At 36.5% G+C, this 24470-nt stretch overlaps 1 protein-coding gene across 1 annotated transcript in view; it reads right to left on the bottom strand.

Moving 5' to 3' along the window:
* Positions 1–24470, bottom strand: part of LOC150096009 (cell division cycle 5-like protein) — a 205591-nt gene that overhangs the window by 68461 nt on the left and 112660 nt on the right. Inside the window, exons 9-10 of the mRNA XM_090409677.1 lie at positions 5865–6007; positions 3039–3219 (exon numbers count right to left, since the gene is read on the bottom strand). Coding sequence (XP_090265803.1) covers positions 3039–3219; positions 5865–6007 — 324 coding nt within the window. The remainder of the gene's footprint in view (positions 1–3038; positions 3220–5864; positions 6008–24470) is intronic.

The raw sequence follows: 24470 nt of genomic DNA, 5'->3' as shown, positions 1-24470 counted from the left end.
AGCACTAGGTTGTGGTCAGAAACGCCCAGGGGGCTCACTACTTTCACTGTGTATTTGGAGGGGGGGGGTCATTGTGAGAAAGAGATCTAGGGTGTTTGGGGAGTGGTTTGGGTTATCTGGAATTCTAGTTGGCATCTGGACAAGTTGTGTAAGGTCGTTAGTGATGGCAAATGTTTCAGCATCTCTGCCTGCAAGATCTGTACAACTGGAGGAGGAAAGCCAGCTTTGTGGATGTTAAAATCTCCTAGGAAGATGATTTCGCTGTTGGGAAAGTGGGATTGGAGAAAGTCGATTTTTAGGGAGAGGAAATTAAAGAGCTCAGGGTGGTTGGTTATGTTGGGGGAGCGATAGAGACAGTAGATGATTTGGACAGAGTGGGGAAGGGATATTTTCAAACAAAGAAGGGCAAAGTTGGGTGCTCTCTGACAAGGTATGTCAGAGCGGATGCATGGGCAGACACCACCCTTAGGACAAAAGTTGTTAAAGGGTGAGTAGTTTGGAAGATTGAGATAAATGGTGCTGGAGGGAGGTGAGATTTGAGTTTCTGCGAGGAAGAGTAGGTGGGGTTTGGTAGACTGCAGGTGGTAGTGGACACTATTCAAGTTGCAGTTTAGGCCATGGATGTTGGTGAAGTGGATGTGTAGGATTTTTTGAGTCATATGCTGGACCGCATGGGTCTTGCACATCTCCTATGCAGTGCCTGCATGCTGGTCTCCATGGCAGCTGCCAGTGGCATCACTTGGTTTTTTCACCAGTTTATCTTGTCTGTAGTCGATGGTCCAACTCTTGTCATCATTTTGATGTTTTTCTTCGAGTTGTCTTCAATACTGGCGTCTTTGTTCCCTTTGTGCAAATGATAAGTCTGATTGTGCACATATGCGCGATTGGGGGACAGGTGTCTTTGAACTTGTTGATCGCTGTTATTATTTTTGATGTGCTTATCGGCATGTCACAAGTCACTTTTACTAGGCGTGGAAAGTTAGTTCCATCCTTCCTTCCTTTTTTATAGACCCGAAAAGATGGCACCTGACGATATTCTTAGAATCGATGTTGCAATCTTCAGCTAGTTTGTTGATGTCCTCTTGTAACGATTTTCCGTTTTCTGCCAGGAAGTTCAAAATGATTGCGTTGAGTTTTTTGTGTTTAGCCTCCATCAAGTCGTTTACCATTGATGTGATTAGATCACGAAGTTCTTTCGCTGGCGAAGTAGAGCTTGCATTGCACTGGTTTTCAATTTGTTCTAGCTTAGCTTCAACTGCACGTATTTTGGAGGTAAAAGTTTCATTTAAAGCATTGATGTGCTGTTCGAGGTTTTCGACATGTTTACCTATGTTCAGAAGTTGTTTTACCAAAGGGAGGCACAGTGAACAGAATGGATGGTTAAGTTCGATAAGTAGCTTTTGTGCAGAAAGCGTGCAGCCAGTGGCAACAGAAATTGCAGAATATGCCCTTTTTTCTGTCTGTGACACCAGTTTTTGCAGCTGCGGCATGTAATAGGTTTGTTGGCGGCGATCGACGGCACTGTGTTGATGAGACACATGGTGCTCGTTCGCTTTTGATGCCGCCATCTTTGCTGCATACAGTAGGCATCGTGAGCACTTACGCGTGACTGATTTAGAATTGGAAGGATAGCTGATTTAATACACTATAAGTACTTACAGGTTGCACTGAAGTATTCTGCTGCTCAGCACCCACTGTTACGGTTTCTGTTTGATAATTAATTTCGATGAAAAAATACTTGCAATAACGGTAAACTGGGGAGCACAAGTTTGGAGTAGCTTATTCACCGACGCTGCCTGTCCAAAAAGAAACCAAACTTTTCGAAAATAGAAAAAACTAGTGCCGCTACCTGTTGTATCTTTTGTTATCGAAAATGGCAACCTTCATTAGTATTGTGTCAGCTGTTTATGACATTTGTTTCATGAGAAGCCGAGTTATAATATCAAGAGTGACAATATGTTTTGATGAATGGTCGGTCGCAGCAATATTCATGCCATATGCGATGAATTCTCGCTATCAATCTCTTCGAAACTTCGAGATAAAATTCACCATTGACCGTTTGGCCAGGCGGAACGAATTCTTTGTGGATAATGCCCTTGGAATTGTAGAAACAAATCAGCATTGTCTTTACTTTTGACTTCTCCAAGCAACTTTTTTTTTTCTTGGATGCCCCTCTTCTGGTGGTCTCCACTCAGCAGTCCAGTGCTTTGTTTTGGGCTCATACTCAAAACACCACATTTCGTCACCAGTAACGATTTTAATGAGGTCCTTGCAATGTTCAATTTGATACATTCTTTTGGTCGTCAGTCAAATTGTGGGGAATAAATCGCAAATTCAATTTACAAAGGCCCAAACTCGGTCAAAATGTTGTGCATAGTTGATTTTGGAATCCCCAATTCATCTTCAATCAATCTCACGGACAAGTTTGGGTTTTCTTTGATGAAATCATGCACTTTTTGGATGTTAACTTCGCTCAGTCCAGTTTTTGGACGGCATTACTTTTCGTCATCCTCAAGCGTCTCACAACCACTTTGAAGTTGATCAAATTATAGTGTCACTCTTGGCACTATAACTTGGCTTCTAATGAAATAAATGTCATAAACAGTTGACACAACAGTAATGAAGGTTACCGCTTTCGACAAGAAAAAAATACAACAGGTGTGCCACTAGTTTTTTTTTATTTTCGAAGTTTGGTTTCTTTTTGGACAGAGGGTGTAAATACAGTTAATTATTATTTAAGTTATTTAAGAAATAAGAACATCTGAAATTCAGCCAACCTCAGTAGCAGAGTAGATAGCATCACCAATTTGCTATTAACAGACAGGCCCAAATCTAACTGAAACATGGATGTTTCTGAACCTAAGGTTATTTTCATCATATGGTGCAATACAAAAAACCATTTTTAGTCTCAAGAGCAGGGTTGCCCATCCAAAGTACTAATTGTTATAGGTTTCCACTTTTTTTTTTTATTTTTTGGAAGGAGGTGTGAGATTATCAGTTAAAAACTACAACAACAATAATAAAACAAAACCTCTTACACTGAGCTTGTCTCTCAGCTTCCTTCTTTTCATCAATATCTGCTTGGTCTTCAACAAATGTATCGTCTGAAGCTGGTTCTTCCCACTGATTTGGCTCTTCATCTGGGATAACCAACTCATAATCATTTTTGGGTGTAGGAAGGTCAGCTAAAGCTTTTCTTAATTGATTTCGTGTTTCACGCTAATAAAAAAAAAGTGAAAATCTTCATAATTAAAATGATTCTTATCTACATGCTTGTAATGTTCAATAAACTTAGCATTAATTTAATCAGTTTCCAATAAATAAGCATCAATCTATGTTTACAAAGATTAACAATGGTAATGAAAAGATAACTACAAAAAAGTCAATATCGAAACCTGCTCTACCAATGACATTTAGGCATCTTTCTCTACTAAAGTCCAACTAAAGAGACTGAGTATCATCAATTTCCTCGTATATACCCTCAAGGGGCATACAGAATACTAAGATACTAGTAGTACATAACGAGTTTAAATTAATAATTTCCCATTAACAATATTTTTCAAATTGGTCTGTTATCTGTCACAAGTAATGTGGGATCATATATTTTGGTCTTCTAAGGTACTTCTAATTATGTATTGCCCATCAAGAAAAGTTAAATTGCATCAATTCACCAAGATCTTACTATTCTTACAGGTGTCTTTCTAGACATCCAACATCTCTTTTGGTAGCCTTTCTTCCTCCGTTCTGTTCAAGTAACCATACCCTGAAATTAGCTCTATTCACATGTTACTGAATGTTAATGTCACATTCCTAATGTTTTCATTTTTAATATGATTTCCCACTGATGCCATCCCATCTGTGAAAAAAATAAAAATAAAAATACTGTGTCACTGTTAATTCATAACAATAAATTGTCTCCGATCTTAATACAATCAAACTAAGATTACACAAAATGAGTTTATTAAAACAAACCAAAGAAACATTTAAATTCCATACAGTTTCATATAGTAAATGGAATGTCCACTATAAAATAAATATTGAACTGTAACAGAATAAAAACATAATAACAATTTTAGCAATAATTACTAAAATTATTATTCAATTTATTTATTTATTTATTTTTTATTTATTTTTATTTTTTTTTTAAGTTCTGTTGGCTCTCACTACACCAAAAACTGTTATAGCAAATGCTCACTCTAACAAATTCTGATAAGATCCAACCAAATCCCCATTGGTACCATGATATGCCTAAAGAAATGTACTATAACAAACCATCCACAATAATAAACTGTTCCTGTGGCCCTTACAGAAACATATTATTTAACATATTAAAAGAAAAACAAATACCAAATAATATCCTAAAAGCTGTCACAAGTATATATGAAAATAATCAAATACAAATAAGATTAAATCATGAGCTATCATATACAAGAGAGATAAACCAAGGGGTCTGACAGGGATGTCCCCTCTCAGCAACTCTTTTTAATATCTACTTAAATGAAATAATAATAAAATGGAGTAAAAATTTACATCAAGGAATTAAACTTTCACCTACAGTTAACTTAAACACTCTCCTCTTTGCAGACGACCAAATAATAATTACAAATTCTGAAGATAACTTACAGAAAGCTATTTTAAATCTAAATGAGATATCCAAAGATTATGGTATGATAATATCAACGGAAAAATCAAAAACTATGGCCTTTAAAGGACAAGATCCAGCAAGAACTAAAATAGTATTAGATAACATGATCTTAGAACAGGTGAATTCATTTAACTACCTAGGATGTATGATCACTTATGTAAATGAAAAAGATATAAACATAAAAATTGCAAAATATTTAAAAATAACAGGAGTCTTCTTCTTATTGTGCTATCTTCTATCGAAGGTCAGCGACCATCTTGGCGAACAAACCGCGCTCTTGTGCTAATCTGAGCAGTTGTGCACTGCTCTTTCCTGTCCACGTCTTGATGTTGTCAAACCATGATATTCTTTTTCTTCCTCTAGTTCCTTTGCCATCAATTCTTCCTACCAAAATAGTTTGTAGAAGTTGGTATTTGCTGTTTCTCATGATGTGTCCAAGATATGATGTTTTTCGTTTCTTGATTATTTGTACAAGATGTTTAGCTTTGCCAATGGCTTTTAAGACATCTTCATTGGTAATTTTTTCTGTCCATGATATCTTTAGCATTCTTCTGTATAGCCACATCTCAAAGGCTTCGATTTTCTTGATGGTTGTCGCCTTCAATGTCCACGTTTCAACTCCATAGAGCAGAATAGACCACACGTAGCATTTCAGCATTCGGCATATTTAAACCAAACCTAGTTCAAAAACAAACCAGGTTAAAAGTATACAATACACTAGCCCTACCGGTCTTAATGTATGGAAGCAAAATCTGGACAATAAAACAAAAAGACAAACAAAGATTAACAACAGCAGAAATGAAGTTTATGAGAAAAACTGCAAAGTATACCCTATTTGATCACAAAAGAAACGAAGATATTATGAAAGAATTAAACCAAGAACCAGTAATTGAAAAAATTAAAAAATATAAACATAGATGGATGGAACACTTTCAAAGAATGAAAACAGAAAGATTACCAAAACAAGCCTTAAAGTACAAGCCATTAGGAAAAAGAAAACCAGGACGTCCTCTTAAACGATTCAACGATGACTTCTAAGGCCGGAACAGGCCATACTAGGCCTAAATCCTTGATACGTATGATGATGATGATGTAGCCCTTACAAGTTTGTTATAGTAAGAGTAGACTGTCTGTAAAACTTAATAATGAAAAAGTGTTTTTCCATTCCAGAGTAGAAACAATTTATGTGCCAGATTAATAAAAGTTCAGTTTCACATACCTTAAAAGACTTGGCATTGCGATTATCATCAAAACCTAAATGGTCCTCAGGATTAATATTTAATCCATCTCGAAGTGGTGTATTTCCAATAATTTGTCCTCTTCCTCCTGGTAAAGGTGTTCTGTCTCTGGCTGGAGTAAGGCCTACAAATTAAAAAACTTGATTACACAACAATATAAACTGTGAAACACATAAATGCACAAATATTGCAATTTTTCTGAATCCTTGACTTGAATGTAAGATGGTTCCCTAAATTTGATCTCATACGGAAAAGAGATCTATAAATCTAAAACAAGTTACACTGCGTTCCAAATTTAATTGCTAAATTATTTCACATACCTTCACACTCTCTCACATAACTGAAATAAAAGTAAAATTATGTAATTTCAGTTTTCTTGAAATGCGATTTATTGCTTATAATCAAGATTCAGAGGAAGCTGCTTGTAGAAACGGTGTTCTCAAGATCTGTGGTGACTTGGTGGATCTAATGAAGTAAATATTAATTATAAAAAACTATTTATAATTAATATTTAGAATATTAATTAGCTTGCCTGATTGATTGTTACTTCTTACACCACAACTATAGAATAACACATATGCCGCAGTAAATAAGTTTATTATTATGTAAATATTTCATCTTATGTATCATTCATCAGTACAACTGATGAACAACAACAGGAACTGAATTAAAAAAAAAAAAAAAAAAAACAGTACTGCGCATGCTTAAATTGGAATCCCTCTATGTATACAGTCATGTGATCATGGATTAAAAACTACTGGACCGAAATTCAAATTACTTAAATTAAAATATAGCAGATAAATTATTGAATACAACTGAGGATAACAATTTCCCAAACTTTTGGAATAGTGAGACAGTCATTTCGATTAAGATTAGGTCTATGAAGTTCAACAGTTTCTTTATCCTGTGGTTAGCATTTTCAATTCCCTGTTGTGCAAGACCAGATTTGTGAGTTTTGATAAGGCATATGTAGTCTTGTTGTTCAAGATATGTTTATTTATAGATCTTCCTGTTTGTCAATAGTTACACAAGTTACATGAACATAGTACTTGGTATATGTCAGATAGTATCAATGGTGATAGTTTGTATTTTGGAGAAGGTAGCAAGTTGTGAATTTGGTTGATGGGTTTGTGGGTAGCAATGAGTTGATATTTTCTCATAATTTTTGCCATACGTTCAGAGATGACTTTAATATATGGAATGGAAGTCCTGTGGGCTTCTTCTTGCCTGGATTGATTTATAGGAAAGTGGGTAATTGTTTTTTTTGGGTTGTTATTGGATTATATCCATTTAGTAAGGCTGGGGTGGATGGCGAGCTGATGTATTATAATATAAAGACCTGAAAAAGTTGGTTTTCAGTAGACAGAAGTGGAAATGGATTCATCTGGTTTGCACTGGATGTGTACATAAAAGGAAATACCTGCTAATGATTTCTTTTGTAGTGTGAACTAGATATGAGGAAGCAGGGTGTTGATTTTTTGTAGAAATGAGTAGAGTTCAGGTTCTGTGTGACTCCAAACTGCAAAGATGATGTCAATCTTTGCAGTTTTCAGTCCAACTGCCTTTGACTGAGACCAGTTAACACAACTTCAATTAGAAAACTTTTACGAATTATTTGAGTGGATTTTCCAACAAGAATATACAGGGTTATTATGAAGTCCTTGTGCAATTTTAAAATTTCATAATTTCCATTCTATACGAGATAAAACAATCTGAAAAATGGATAAGTGAAACAATTTATTACAGTTTTGCATATACATTTATTCTTGGACTTGTTAAATATCAACATGTCATTAGATATCAAATATCTGTTGGATTTCTGCTCAGGACATGGACTGGTTATTACTAACACCATTTTCCAACATAAAAATTTGCACAAATTCACATGGAGAAAAGAGGCAAGGAATAAGAAAAGTCTCATTGATTATGTTATTGTTGATAGTGATGTTTTCTCCCTGGTGCAGGACACCAGAGTGCACAGAGGATTTGAAATTGGAAGTGATCACTATTTGGTCTTGAGCAGGATAAAATTGGATTTCATATTGAAAAAAAAATAACATGTAAGAAAGTTTTAAAGCAAATAAAAGTTGAGCAGCTCTCAGATGCGAACTGTAGACTAAAATACACAAAGATTATTGAAGAAAAAATGCAAGAGTTTGAGAACAGGAATCAAACCTTGGAGATTCAGTGGCAAACTCTGAAGAAAACATTGACTGATTCTGCCAGAGAGGCATGTGGTGAGGTTGTCTGCAAGGATAAAAAATTCAGAACTCCCTGGTGAATACAGGAAGTTAAAGAGGCAGTGAAGGAAAAGAAGAAAGCATATCAAAAGTTCCTGGCAAATAAGTCAGCTTGTGCTCTTAGAGAATACAGAGACAAATGCAAGAATGCTAAACAGTGTGTAAAACTTTCTAAACAAAAGTCATGGGAGGACTTTGGCAAGAATATAGAAAATAAATATCAATAAGGTGGCAAAATATTCTGGAGGTTGTTGAAAAACGTTAGGAATGGAGAAAAGAATGCTGTAAAAGGAGTTAGAGATGATAAAGGTGACACGAAAACGGGAGAAAAAGATATCCTTGAAGTATGGAGTAATTACTTTGAAAAACTGCTAAATGAAACAAGCAGTGATGACAGCACAGTGGTAAAAAACACTGACCAGGCATGCAGTCAGGAATACATATCTATACTTGAAGTAGAAAAAGCCATCAAAGGCTTGAAATGTTTAAAGGCAGCAGGAGTAGATGATATTCGACCAGAAATGCTGAAGTGTGGTGGTATAAGAGTCTTGCAGTGGCTGCACTGCATAGTTCAGAAAGCCTGGACAGAGGGACGAATTCCCGATGATTGGAGTACAGCTCTCATAGTACCCATATATAAAAAGGGAAATAAAACTGAATATGAGAATTACAGAGGTATTTCCCTATTGAGAGTTCCTGGCAAGATCTATGCAAGTATACTTGAGAAACGGTTGAGAAGAGTTGTGGAAGAAAAGCTTGGTGAAGAACAAGCTAGATTCAGGCCAAATTGAGGCTGTCAGGATCAGATCTTCACTTTACGACAAATAGTCGAGAAAGCATGGGAATATAACAGAGATCTGTATTTAAGTTTTGTCGATTTGGAAAAGGCATATGACAAGGTGCCAAGAGAGAAGCTATTCAATATGCTACAGTTATATGGTGTCAATGGGGCATTATATCAAGCAATAGTTAGTCTTTATTTGAATTGTAAGTCAGCAGTCAGAATTGAAGGAAGTACAGGAAGATGGTTTAATGTTAAATCTGGTGTGAGACAAGGATGTACATTATCCCCTCTGTTATTCATTATCAATATGGATCACATTATGAAGGAAAGTGGTATTAAACATGATATCAAAATTGGAGATGTTAATGTCAACTCTTTGCTTTATGCAGATGATGTTATACTTCTAAATAAATCCACTACAAGTCTGCAAGATTCTCTGACTAAATTGAATAACTGTTGTAATAGATATGGTATGAAGGTCAGCAATAAAAAGACAAAGACAATGAAAATAGACAGAATCATTGAAAATGTCAACTGTGTTGTGAATGGAGAACCTGTGGAACAAGTAAAACATTTCAGTTACTTACGCACGATTTTTAGTGAAGATGGTAAATTAAATATGGAAATAGACAAGAATCAACAAAGCTGCTATGGTAGGAAGTCAACTGAATAAATTCATATGAAATAAGAGAGAAATTAGTCGGAACACTAAATTAACTGTATACAAGACAGTGCTCGAACCAGTTTTAACTTATGGATCTGAGAGCTGGGTCAGAAGTAAAACACTTGACCAAAGACTAGAAATGCAGATATGAGAGTCCTGAGAAAGATTAGGGGTGTGAACAGATGGCATCAATGGCAATACCATATTAAAAACGAGAATATTAGGAAAGAACTTGACATTGTCAGCATCCAGGAATGCATTAGCAGAGCTAATCTCAGGTGGTATGGTCATTTAAACAGAATGGGCAAAGAAAGATTATCAAAACAAGTGTTCTCTGCCAGGTTTGCAGCAAAGACGAATCCAGAGGAAGACCAAGATATAGGTGGATTGATACGGTACAAAGTGCCTTAGATGATAGAAATATAAAATCTGATAATGCTGGAGTCTTGACAAGTAACAGACTGATTTGGAGGAAAATTGTAGATAGGAAGTTAGTAATGATGTAATTTTTTTCATGTAGTAATATCGTATCCTGTACACCCCTTGAGGGTACATGGCAGGAATTTGATGATGATGAGATAACATCCTGAAGTTCTACAAATACATTCTACAGTTGATTTTCAGTAATACTTTGAATCACATTAGCTATCCTGGTCCATAGATCATCTAAAGAGTGAGGTTTTGTTTTTGAATAAACTATAGTCTTAACATATCCTCATAAAAAAATCCAACAGGTTGAAATCTGGTGAACATGGTGACCAAGATCAGTCCACCTCTTCCAATCCACTTGTCAGGAAAATTTTCATTTAAAAAGTGCCTAACACTCAGAGCAAAGTGACAGTTGCACCATCTTGCTGATACGTTGTATCACCTGTAAGTGCTAAATGTGTTAGTTCAGGAATAAAGTACAGGAATACAGCATTTTCAACTAGCTCTCACTTTTAACTGCCCATCCTTCAAAAAAAGCAAGCTAATTATGTGATTATTTCCTCATACACATCGGACCTTAAAGGAATTTCCTTCACTTCCCTCAACTTCCTGTGGCCTTTCATTGCCTCATTCATATACAGCAGTTATGTCTATTGACCTTACCACTATTGTGAAATCCTGCTTGTCAGAAAACAGGAATTTTATGCAATGTTGAGTCAGGAATACCCAGCTCCAAAGATACCCGTTTTACTGATATCCATAGACATGCAATAAAGGACTGTTCTACAGATGCCACACTTTCCTCACTTAAATTTGGCTTTCCAGATTGTGTTTATCATTGACAGAACCTCTTTCTTTAAATTTAGCAATATAGATTCCTGTATGGTGCATTTTTGTTGTAATTGGTTATAAATCTTTGTTATATCTTTATAATAAATATTAATAAATTATTGTTGTATAATGAAACCTGTGGAGCATTCATGACTAAACATACACACGTAACCACAGTAATAAGATTTTTTAATAAGTAAATATTTCATCCTAAGTATCATAGGACACCGTCAGTACAGTTAATTCAAACAATACTGGGAATCACACAGAATTAGGGCATATGCTTACAAATTTACTTATTAAAAAATCTTATTACTGTGGTTACGTGTGTATGTTTAGTCACTAATAAATCTTTACTACAAAAAGAGATATCAAAATTTCCTGATAATAAGTCAGCAAACAGCCTCAGAGAACATACAGAAAAATATGCATGGAAGCTAATCTATATGGTACTAAAATGAAAGTCGCAACTAGGCTACTTGTATATAGAGGCTGTTAGACTCCATATGACGATGTCTCGTGTTACCTTTCTTACACCTGGAGTGAAGCAAGACAGATGTAGAAAAAACTTTCTACATCTATCTCTGATCCAGAGTATTTTATTAATAAGGTGATACAACACCTTTTTTGGCTACTTGTATATGGAAAATATATGATTCCTTGCATGAATTCAACCTTATTATCCTTCTAGGTCTGGCTCCCACTGATGGTGGCTTGCTTCCTGAGGAGTAGAGAGGTACTCTTGGTGGCTGGTTTTTGCATGTCGTTGGGTGGAGCCACCTTTAATATACCTCATTAAGGGTCAAAACTGATCTGGATAGTGATGTTTCCCATAATGTATAACAACATACATGTCCTAAAGGAAGCATGTTTTGCATTAAGGAATACTAAGGCAACTGATGTAAAGCCAACAGTCTCTCTACATAATTAGTCTAGTTATAAAGATACTAGACTAATTAAGAAAAAAGCAAACAAAGTTTGCATGTCACATGCAAACTTTGTTTGCTTTTACACTTTGCTGAAGGATTAAACAAGAATGTAATTTCTTAGCAAGTATAATTTACTTTCTAACCAAATAAAAACTTTCTAAATGACATAGGTGAGAGGTGGGTTATCAGCCCTCAATAGATAAGAATGAGTAAGATGATTATGACCTATGCAAAGCCTGGCAAATACAATTCACCTCTAATCTATTTCAATATAGACTAGACTGCCAATGCTTAATTTCAATCTCATGCAATTTCTTTTTAGTGCTTCCTGCAGAATGACTACCACTGATTAACTTTACTCTTACCAAGTGTCTATAGTTGATATAGGGAACTGATAAACAATATGTAGAGAAAGTACAAGCTGATCTAGCAACTACACTGAATCATTTCTCTTGATTCCAATGTGGCTGGGTACAGTAGCGCACTCAGGATTTAATCTTGGAGGGGGGAGGGCGAGTTGAGTAGACAATTTGAGAATGCACACTACATTTCATACGACCTATAATTGAGCATCTGCAGTGATTGCCAATACATGATACCTGTGATCTCCTCTGGCCAGACTCGGGCAAACGAAGTAGCGCTCCGTCTGCAAGAGCACTACTTCGTTCGCCCTTTGCGTTCACAGCTGCTGGGATTCCCACTTTATGTGACCACTTATTCATAAGTAGTATAGAAATATAAGACACAACATAAATTTAAAAAAAAAAAAAAAAAGAATTTTAATTAGGAAAAGATTTTGGAAAATTTTCTAGTGTTTTTTTCCCATTTTCTTTTGAGGGAGGGGGGGCAGTTCCCCTTGGACCCTTCCTTGGGTAGCCAACACAATCAAACATCAAAATTAAGGCTTCTCATTTGATACAATAATTGTAGATCATCATAAAGCACTTGATGTGCAAGAGAACAGAAGAGAAAATATATGTAAAAAACTCAACAGGTCTGTCATATATCATAGATTTTTGGTAGTGGTTTTCTTTTGTGTTTGTATAAGCACAAGCTGGATGGCATGCAGTACAGTTATTGCATTCAAGTGGAATTTCAATGAAGACAATACTCTCAAGGAAAACAGCTGCAACAGATATCACAGATTTTTTTAATACATATTGTAAAATTTTTCTCTCTTATTTTATTCTTATTATTTTACTCTATATTTAGTCTATATTCTCTTATTTTTACCTCTTGATTATTCATAATTATACTAAAACTTTATCTTCAATCTTAATTCTCTTAACTTCACTATCTCTCTTGGCCGATCTATACTTACAAGAATGATGCTAGTGGTTTGTGGGACAAAGGAATTACTAATGGCGGATACCTATTCCTTTGTCTCACACTGGTTCTAATTCTTTTTTCGGATTCAGAGAAAATTTATTTTTCACTGTGCCACCCCGAATCCTAGATTAACAGATAGTGTAAAATTGAGGAACCAGAACACAGTTTAGCATACAATCTTACGTTATTAGGAGTTACGTTTGCAGTCGTAGCCTCTCTATAATTTAATCTCCCGCTGCAAAACATTTAATTCAATTGAAACATTGTACATTCTATGAATTCACTCTTAATATATAATCTGCAATTGCTAATGAATGAGACTAATTTACTTAGATTCTCAATATCTATCTTAGCATGCATGACAAAGAACTTCAGTTAAGGCTTACAATTTGAAAAGTTACACTTATTCATTAATACTAAGGATGATTATTAGCTGAATTACTAAACTAGCTTCATGTGCTCTTATACAATTTCTTCTCACAAAATTCTCATAACCCTTTCTATCATTAAAAGACAATTCTTAGGCTCCATGTGCTCTCAATTAATTTACTTAACAAAATACTCAAAACTCTCATTATTACTTTATCAATCAAAGAAAACTTTCTCTAGAGTCCTTCCTAAATTTTACATATATCCTTCTAATACACATATACACATATTAAGACATGGATTGTACGTTACCAATTGCTGGGGAATTATCTGGCCAATTACTTTTGACACCACATTCCTTCTGCTTTCTCTGAGGCAATCTTCATAGGTTCCAATCTGCACTTACTTCTGCCACCGAAAATAGGTAGACGTTGTTCCATGGTGAACTCGTTCAACATCATAACGACATTTCTGTAAGCATCGGTGAATACCTTCTGCTGGGCTGGTCGCCGACCGGTAAATTGTTGGGAAATCTATGGCAAAGTTCCTCCGTCATTGTCTCGAATCCACAGGGAATGAGGGGACGTCACGAGGAGGCTACATACACATCAGCAAGACCGCCCGAAAACTCCAGAGTGAAACTCTGCACAAGAGTAAGTCTAAAACTCAGCCTAAAGAACAAGAGCACAAGGGGGTCTCCTAGACGCTGCACGACTTTTTAAATTGCGCGCCACACGTTCACTTCATGTCATCGATTACTCCTCCCATTTTCTCAGCGTCACCTCACGTCACCCAGTACTGCGTGCCACACACGGAAATCTTAGCCCACTCTTCTGCGCGTATGGGGGGGGGCTTACTTGCTTATGAAAGGGTGCACCTGTACTCTTTGATGCATGTGTTTCGATTCCGGCCATTTCATTTTAATTGGATTATCTCTTTCTCCCAGCAATTAACAAGTACTTACACTTAAGCAGTTTAGCAATTCTCAATACTTTATAATATCACATATTAAATGAAGGATTCTCAGCTTAGTAACATTTTAGTGAAATTTACAAGTCTAATACATTCTGGTACATCAATAATTGATTCAAAATTGCAAGCACATGTTAAGTCTGAAGGAAACGTAAATTAATTTGATTTTTGTTTAATTCAGAACTTAACAATATATTTATATTGGACCCACACATGAAAGGTCACAAGACTTATAGTAGATCAATGCCATGTGTTGGCACTCGAATCTGATCTCAAACTGTCCATACTAACATAAACATATAAGAAATCAGAGTACTTTGCTCTGCATGTGTTAAACAGCTGCAGGTAGACTGATGATGGAGCATGCGATAGAGGCTATGTGATAGAGTGTAAACCTGCCATGGAAGAGTACTATCATGCTTGGTGCAGATGATGGTGTCAACATTCACAGAAGCAGCTTAAATAATCTCTTTCACAGAAAAAAATGGGATCTTAGGCAAGGACCTTATTTTTATGGTATAGTTAAGTGACTTCTGTTGAAGTGACACAGTAAGTTTATCTGCTTCAGTATAAAGGCTTTGAATGGGCAAAGTGAAAATTGCATCAGTAGCTGTTTTTACATCATTATCTTTGATAATGGATAGGATCCAACCATTGATGGAAAGTTGCTTTTGCAAAAATGCACAGAATTGGGGGGGCTCATAATCAAGCTTTGGGTGAATATGCATGATAAAGGCAAAACACAGAACATCGATCAGTACCCATTCTGTGGAGGATAGAGCATGAAGGATATTCAATGCTCTTTTGCACTTTTCTCTTAGTGATGAATGTGTACAAGGCATGTCAGCTTTCAAAAATGAGTCCCAAGAACCTGGATTAAACTAAATTTATTATAACTGTGAGAGAGAGTGAGAAGAACCAGCTTACTCCTGTGCATGCCAGAGGTGGAAGCATGAAAAAGAAATACAAAAGATTAAAACTGAGCCAAATATCTCATATCAGGATTCAAAGAGGAAGCTAGCTACCACACCTATCCTGAAATCCTCTTACTGAGAAATTTATTATAAATGTGATATGACCTCTCTATTGTTTCTGCCTTAATGTCACCACCTCTGGGTCTGCCTCCCACTGACGAGACCTCAATAAAGGTCGAAACCAGTCTGGGTAGTGGCCCTTCCCTCAATGCATAGCATTATACATGCCTGCAAGAACATGTGCTTTGCATGGTGGGAGATACTGAGACAAGGAGGGATGAGAGCTTGGTCCACCTTTGCTTCGAGTTGCCAACAGTTGCACCATCTTGCTACAGTCCTGAAGATATTTTCAGGCACAAACTTTGTTTGCTCACACTTGGATAAAGGATTAAACTAAATTTATTATAGTCTAACCAAGTGCAAAATAAACTTCCAACATCTCTCACAGTTAATGTATTCAGATTTCTTTGCAGAGCAAGACTTATCATTATCCTTTATATTATGACATTGGACAAAAGATGGTAGAGAGCAGTTTTAGCATATCTGTATTATTGACATTTCTAATATAGTTATAGTTTATAATATTTCATGTTCTTGTAATTTCTTAAATAGAGCAAACATAGGACCTTCATTCCCCATTCAACCAAAAACCCCATCCTTATCCAAGCCCCAATTCTCCTAAAAATATGCCTCTGAAAACAAGACGAAAATGCACACATCCGATGGCTAAAAATTGGAAACCAACTTTTCATTCAGCTTACAATACAGCACTAAATAAGAGTGTAAAAAAAAGTAATTAACAATTCCAAAGCAGACCTCATAAGAATGAAATGCCATAAGCTTGCATTTTGCACAACTGGCTGATGTGGCGCGCGCACGCACGCACGCGCACACACACACACACACACACACACACACACACACACACACACACACACACACACACACACACACACACACACACACACACACACACACAGCAGCAGCTACTAATCTGGCACAACTAATAGAAACAACAGTTCTGCTCTTCCCTGTTTCCAACTCTTTCACATACTGATGAAAGAGGTGGAAATGTACATATGATGGTACATAGTAACCTCAAATTCTTGTTTAGACAAATGAAGCAAATTACCTCCTCCACTATCACAAACTGCCCATCACATGCCTCTCTGATCTTTTGCCAGAAGAACATTAAGAAAATCCTGCTTAATCTTGATACTAATAAAGCTTCTGGTGCAGATGGTATTCATCTAGATGTTCTCAAAAAGCTTGTGCCCCAGAATTAACACCCATCATATACCGCCTACATACGGGGGTGGCCTGAAAAGTTCTTGGCCTAACAATGAAAAAACAAATTTATAATTTCAAAATTATTTTTATTTTTCAACATAATCTCCCTTAAGACTAATACATTTATTCCAGCGATGCTCCAGCACCATTATACCTTTCCTGTAGTGGTTCTCAGTATGATCGGCAAAATACCCCTCTAAAGCAGCAATGACCTCTTGTTTCGAAGAAAAACACTGACCAGCAAGGAAGAGTTTTAGTTTTGGGAAGAGACAGAAGTCAGAGGGAGCCAAATCTGAGGAATAGGGTGGATGTTCCAACAATTCATAGTGCAGATCCCTTAATTTTCCCATTGCCAAAACACCTTTGTGGGCAGGTGCATTCTCCTGATGAAAAATGATTTTTTTCTTCTGCACATCGGGTATTTTCGTCTAGTCTGGTTACAAGATCGGAATAATATTCCCAGGTTATTGTTTTACCCATTTCAAGATAATTAATAAACAAAATAAACATCCCAAAACACCGACGCCATGACCTTTCCTGCTGATGGAACCGACTTTGTCTTCTTTGGCACTGATCAACCAGCTTCTGTCCAAAGCTTTTTCATTTGCGATTCTTGATGCAAAATGTATCCTACACATTCTTTTGAAATGCCTATAGTCTCAGCAATTTCAAGCATTCTGACTTACAGGTCATCCAATACCATATCGTGCACTTGATCAATGATTTCTGCTGCTGTTACACTTTTTGGACATCCTTCACATGGATCATCTTCAAGGCTGGTACAGCCGTTTAAACTTGGCAGCCCATTTCTTAATTGCCGATAATGAAGGAGAAGAGTGTCGATAAACTTTTATGAACTTCGCATGAATTTCTTTTGGTGTTAAATCTTCTTTTACAAAGAATTTTATAACCGCACAATACTTAATTTTATCCATTTCAAGGAATATAGACAACACTTTTGCTTCAGACAGCGGTATTAAAAAAAACTACTTGATAGAATGACTTGCAATTTCACATGGATGCTTATGACAGATTACCAGCTTAGGAAAAAAAAACTAAAAAATCTTGCCAATAGTGTTGCCATCTATAGCTGAGCCTGAGAACTTTTCAGACCACCCTCGTAAGCTGTTATATTCATTTGCCATCTACTCAATAAAATGGAAGCAAGCCTTTATTCAGCATGTACCAAAAAGGAAGACAAAAGACAGCAATCAGATTGCTGCACTTCAGTACTAATCAAATGGGGGGGGGGGATTGAGACATTTTGCCCTTTTCTCAGAAATCATCATGTCTGGTAAATTACCAAAGCTGTGGCGGGAAACCAAAATAATTGCCGCGACCAAACCAGAGAAAGATCCAAATGAAGTGAAAAACCTACGACTCATCTCCTTGCTTTGCACCACCTTTAAGCTCTTTGAAAGAATTCTCCTTAAAAGAATTTCACCACTCATCGAAAGAGTACTGCCGACTGAACAAGCTGGCTTCAGGCCAGGAAGAAGTTGCTGTGACCAGGTCCTGGCCCTGACTGACAACTCAAATTGAAGCAGGCTTCCAGAAGAAACTTAAATCTGGAGCCACTTTCATTGACCTAATATCTGCTTATGAGACTGTCTGGATCAGGGGCCTCCTCCTAAAACTAGGAAATATTATAAAGTGTAAAAAAACGCTACAACTTTTGAATCTATTCTCTCCAACAGAAAGATCCAGGTTCATATTGGTGGAAAAAAGAGCAGGCCCAGATTCCTTCACAATGGTCTTCCTCAGGGCTCTGTGTTATCCCCTATACTTTTTACCATCTATGTGTATGATCTACCTCATACCAGATCAAGCAAGTATATGTACACTTATGACCTAGCAATCTTACATCAATCCACCTCCTTTATCAACCTTGAACACAGACCTGAACACCCTGGAAGAGTACTTCAAGCAGTGGTACTTGAAACCAAATCCAATGAAAACAGTGTCCTCAGTATTGCACCTGTACAATGCAGAGGCAAATCGACAACTCAACCTTTCCTTCTATGAAAAAATGGTAGAACACGAGCCTCACCCAAAATACCTTGGAGTGAGCCTGGACAGAAACCTAACCTATAAAAGGCACATCATCAACCTCTCCAATAAAATTAAAACCAGAAATAACATCATTTCAAGGCATGCTGGAACAACCTGGGGCTGTGGTGCAGAAGTCCTAAGGTCGTCTGCACTAGCCCTCACATTCTCTGCAGCAGAATATTCTGCCCTTGTCTGGGAAAGAAGTACACACACTAACATTATAGACACCCAGCTGAACTCTACCATGCACACAATTAGTGGGACAGTGAGAAGCACCCCTCTCTCTTGGCTGCCTGTTCTATCCAACATTGTTCCACCACACAAACGGAGAAGACAAGCTTCGATTAAGGAATTTAATAAAGCAATGAGCAACCCACTCCTAACCCTACACCAGACTCTCATAAACCCACCTAGTCTTCACCTCAAATCTAGAAAGCCTCTCTGGTCCATGGACGAACTCTCTTCAGCTGCGCTGCCATCAATATCTGACATATGGAGAGAATACTGGTCCAACAATCTCCAAACAAACGGCTTCCTGGTAGAAGATCCCTGTGCTCCACAGCCTGGTTTTGATCTTCCTAGGAAGATTTGGCCATCCCTAAACAGGATCAGAACTAGTCAGGGCAGATGTGGCTATCATAAATGGGGGCTGTCAGATCACCCTTATTGTGATTGTTCTCCCGTGGCTCAGACGATTACTCATATTGTGTACGACTGCTCAAGGTGCTAATTTCACGGTGGTGGCTAACAAGACATCCACAAGGTGACGGATGAGGCCTTGAATTGGCTTTCCAGCCTGGACCTTGATCTGTAGTTGGTATGATGGTGACAGTGGATATGGAGGAAACAGAACATCATGGTCCCATCTCACCACGAAGACGTTATTCTTGTAGTTACTCTCATAGTACTCGTCATAGTATCAGCAGAACTCCTCATGTTAGATGATGATACAGTGTGAAATGGGCTTCCTCTGATGGATCAAGTTTTCTCACACAAGACACAACTGCTCTCTACTTAAACCTCGGATACAGCTACTTTTATGTTGTGAAGTGTTGTGAGAACATGCAGCCTTGTCATACTTGGTGCAGCAGGACAATAATTGTCCCTGGCTTAATTATGACAAGTTACTTTTGCTTTATATTAAAAAAAAAAAAGAAAAAGGAAAGACTTAGAAAAATTGGATAAAATTATTACGGAGAAAAATTATTTGCCACAGCAAATATTTAATATGGATGAGATGTCCTTGTTTCGAAAAAAAATGCCCGAGTGGACATTCATCCACAAAAAGCTAAAATCTATACCTAGTTTCAAATCTCTTAATGCCCGTATTAAGATTCTGTTAGGGGTAATGTGGCTGGATATAAACTGAAACCATTTGTGATATGGCGCAGTAAGAATCTACGAATCTTCAAAAACATTAGGAAGCATACTCCTAGTTCATTATCGGAGCAATAAGAAGTTGTGGATGACTCAAAAATTGTTTGAGGAAGCCTTAATCAACCGTTATGTGAGTGAAATAAAAAGCTATCGTGTGAAAGAAAATCTACAATTTAAAATTTTATTAATTCTAGATAATGCTCCAGGTCATCCATCTTATAGCAGTGATCTTAACCAAGTTCAAGGTCATGTTTCTCCCGCCAAGCACTACTTCATTAATCTAACCAATGGATCACAGTTCTTGCAGTGTTTAAGGCTTATTATCTATGGAGACCTTTTTCACAAGCCATTTCTGCTACTGAAGGAAATGACCAAACTCGCATGCAATTCTGGAAAACATTCAACATTTATCATGCTATTAAAAATATTGCAATGGCCTGGAACGAAGTGACCTCTCAATGTATGAGTGGCATATGGAAAAGACATTAAAAAGATTTGTGCATGATTTTGAAAGCTTGTGATAGTGGGCCAAGCAAACGATCTGAATCTCGAAGTGCATGATGACGATATAATTCAACTCATAGAAAGTTCCCCTGAAGAGTTGACCAAGGAAGAATTGGTGGAGGAACAACTATTGCAGAAGAGGAAAAACGAGAAACAGAAGAGGTAGTTAAACAATTTACAGTGAAGGGTCTTGCAGAAATGTTCTTTGCAGTTATTGATGTTGCCAAAATGGCTGAAAACACGGACCCCAATGTTGAACGCTACTTAATAATAGAAATGAAAGTACATGATGCGTTTGCTTGCTATGATCAAATTATCAGAGGGAGCCAAATCTGGGGAATAGGGTGGATGTTCTAACAATTCATAGTGCAGATCTTGTAATTTTCCCCATTGCAAAACACCTTTGTAGGCAAGTGCATTGTCCTGATGAAAGATGATTTTTTTTTCCCCTGCAAACTGGAGGAACAACTATTGCAGAAGAGGAAAAACGAGAAACAGACGAGGTAGTTAAACAATTTACAGTGAAGGGTCTTGCAGAAATGTTCTTTGCAGTTATTGATGTTGCCAAAATGGCTGAAAACACGGACCCCAATGTTGAACGCTACTTAATAATAGAAATGAAAGTACATGATGAGTTTGCTTGCTATGATCAAATTTATGATGAAGAAGAGGAATAAGCAAAGCGCATCGGACATTTTCATCAAAAAAACAAGGGTTACACCAGAAGAGCCACAGCCTGATTGTTTACACAGGGAAGGTAATCAAGATGTGATTGTGGAGGAAGATTTGGATGATTATTCTCCTGTTTTATAGTGGCAGTAACACACAGTACAGTTTTATAATAAGGTTTAAAAATTAAAATGTAATTTTAATTTTTATCTGGGTTCCGTTTTTAATAGCAGGTTCTGTTCCAGATGGAACGGAACTCAGATGTAAGTCTAGGGATGACTGTATTGATTTCTTCACCATTCTCAAATGGGGTTGAAGACAACTTAGTGAATTTTAATGCTATTAAAACTCAGTCTTGTCTTATTACTGGCAAGAAAATCCTACTTCATTCCCATTTACTTCTGACAATGTTCCAATATTCTTTCGAGTTCGTTTTCTCTTCCTGGGCTAACTGTTACATCCAGCTTATCATGGCACAAACATATTAATCAACAGTCTCCTCAGCCTCTAAAAAACTTGGTATTTTTGTTCAAAACATTACTTCTCTCTCTCTCTCTGCTCAATCCCCAACACTTTATAAATCTCAGATCTGACTAACCATGGAATATTCCCTAATAATTCTTAGTGATATACTGAAGAAGGCAATCCTGCTTAATGGGTGATCCCTCTCATGCACACTCCTTTCACCCACTTTCCATAGGCACTCCATTTTTGCACTATCCCTTTTCTATAGTTACTTTCATGGGCACTGCTACAGTGAACTGGCCACTAATATTCTTCCACTTTCTTCTAATTGTATGAGAACTAGAGTAGCCACTGGCTAAAAGCCATACACTGTCCAACTTTAAACATACTGAATAAACTTATCATTATCTTCCTATATTCCATCAACTATTCTTTGGAACAATCTTCCTCATACCGTTTTTCCCACTGAGTACAATCCTCAACTGTTTTCTAGGAAATTCATTACAAGTAGATTTGCAGGAATAATAAATACTTGTAGCCATTTTTTTTCATTAATAGATTTCCTCAAAATGTTTTGCTGTTCATATGGCTGACAGCATCTTTAGGAGGTTATTTAACATAATTAAAAATTGACAAAAAAAGTAAATGTTTCCCAACAGTTGCTATTTCTATAAATTGAAAAGACTGAATGATGCGTGCATATGTATGTGATTGCTGGCATAGGAAAGATCTTGAATGATATGCATATTAATTATAATTCCTAAATGTTGTGAAAGATCATTATTAGTTTCTATTTAGTGTGCCTTTTGAGCAAATGAGAAATCATTTGCTCAAAATCATCATATTAATATTAATTTTGATAATTTTGAGCAAGCATCCTCTAAGTAAGGCATGGAGGATTGCCAATTTATTTTGTGATGTTCTTTGAGGATGTATGCAGTGAGTCTAATTTTTTTTCCCTTCTATTCTTTTTCACAGATTTGGGAACTTTTCCAGTATGACTTATATGCATCTTTCACAAAGAATACGGAATCTTGTACACTCTATGACAGCATTTGCCAAATTTTTCCTATGACGGAACACTTTACAAATCTTGAAATTTTAAAGGAACACCTTGGTTAGAGTCGCAGCATTTAAAACCATTCCAGGCTCATATTAATATTAATTTTGATAATTTATCACGGGACATTATTTGGGAAACCCTGCTCTAGGATGTTTATAAAATGGAACTTTGTCTTTAGGGAAACATAGGAAATTTCGTAGAGTGTAAAATGGTTTCAATGCCATTCTGATGACTAATTTTAATATTTGGGCTATTTTCTTGATGTATTGCCAACATACGGTATGGATACCGTGTCTCTGTAATTAATTTCTGGGTTATGACAGAATGGTTCAGAAAATAAGTTTCTTTAGTGTACCTTATTTTGAGTAGTCATTCTGGAGAAACTGATTAAATAGGATTTCAAGTTCTTCTTTTCTTTTAATTTCATCATTTTTGAGTGCATTTAAAGCTTTTTTTTAAGTTTTCATGATATTTAATTTTTGTTGAGGTTAAGGGAATGAACCAGCTTGAAGGCACTTGCCTATGTGCATTTCTTTCCTGTAGACTTCTAATGATAACCCTCCAGCAATGTTTTTGTTGATAAAAATGTCTAGAATTGAAAATTTCCATCCTTTTCTACTTCACTATGAATCTGATTTTCAGCGTGCAATTATTCAGGAAATATACAAAATTTTCAAGGTCATTGTGGGTATGCTTCCAAATGATAAAGATTTCATAAATATATCTCCACGAGACATGTGGTTTTAAGGTCGCCTGTGCTACAGCAATTTTTTCGATTTATAAGTTGACGACAGGAGGCAATAAAGGTGAGCCCATTGCCTGACCATGTATTTGGTAACAAAATTTTTCTTTTCAAGTAAAGAACGAAGGTTTGAGGCAATGATGGAAGAGACTAGTGATGACAAGAGGAAATATATCTTCAAGAATATTTGATGCTTCTTCCACAGGGACACTGGTAAATAAGAAACTATGTCTAAATTAGCTAATATATCTGATGGGGAAATTTCATCATTATGATCATCATGTAACCTCAGGGTAATTATGATAATACTACATGAAAAAAGTTACACCATTACTAGCTTCCAATCAACAATTTTCCCACAAATTAATCTGTTATCTGTTAAGATTCCAATATTATCAGATCTTATATATCTGTCTTTTAAGGTGCTTTTTACTGTATTGATCCATCTACATCTTGGTCTTCCTCTCGGTCTTTCCCCTAACAAACTGACAAAGAACACTTGTTTTTCCTAATCTTTCCTCTCCCATTCTGTTTAAGTGACAATACCACCTGAGTTAGCTCTACTAACACATTCCTGAATGCAAACAATGGCAAGTTCTTCCCTAATATCCTCATTTTTAATGTGATACTACCATTGATGCCATCTGTTCACTCCAATGATCTTTCTCAAGACCTCTGATGTGAGAGTTCCAGTCTTTGATCAAGTTTTATTTCTAACTCAGCTCTCAGATCCATCAAATTGGTTTGAACACATGGGTGGTCTGAAAAGTTCTCGGCCTAACAATGAAAACAGGAATTTATAATTTCAAAATTATTTTTATTTTCCAGCAATCTCCATTAAGACTAATACATTTATTCCAGCGATGCTCCAGCACCATTATCGTATCCCTGTAGTGGTTCTCAG

This window comes from Typopeltis vanoorti, chromosome 19 (genome assembly GCF_054136105.1).
Source record: "Typopeltis vanoorti isolate ZY-2024b chromosome 19, IOZ_Tvanoo_1.0, whole genome shotgun sequence".
In the NCBI taxonomy this organism is placed as follows: domain Eukaryota; kingdom Metazoa; phylum Arthropoda; class Arachnida; order Uropygi; family Thelyphonidae; genus Typopeltis; species Typopeltis vanoorti.
The sequence above is the reverse complement of the archived record's forward strand: the minus strand, read 5'-3'. Positions and strand labels throughout refer to the sequence as shown.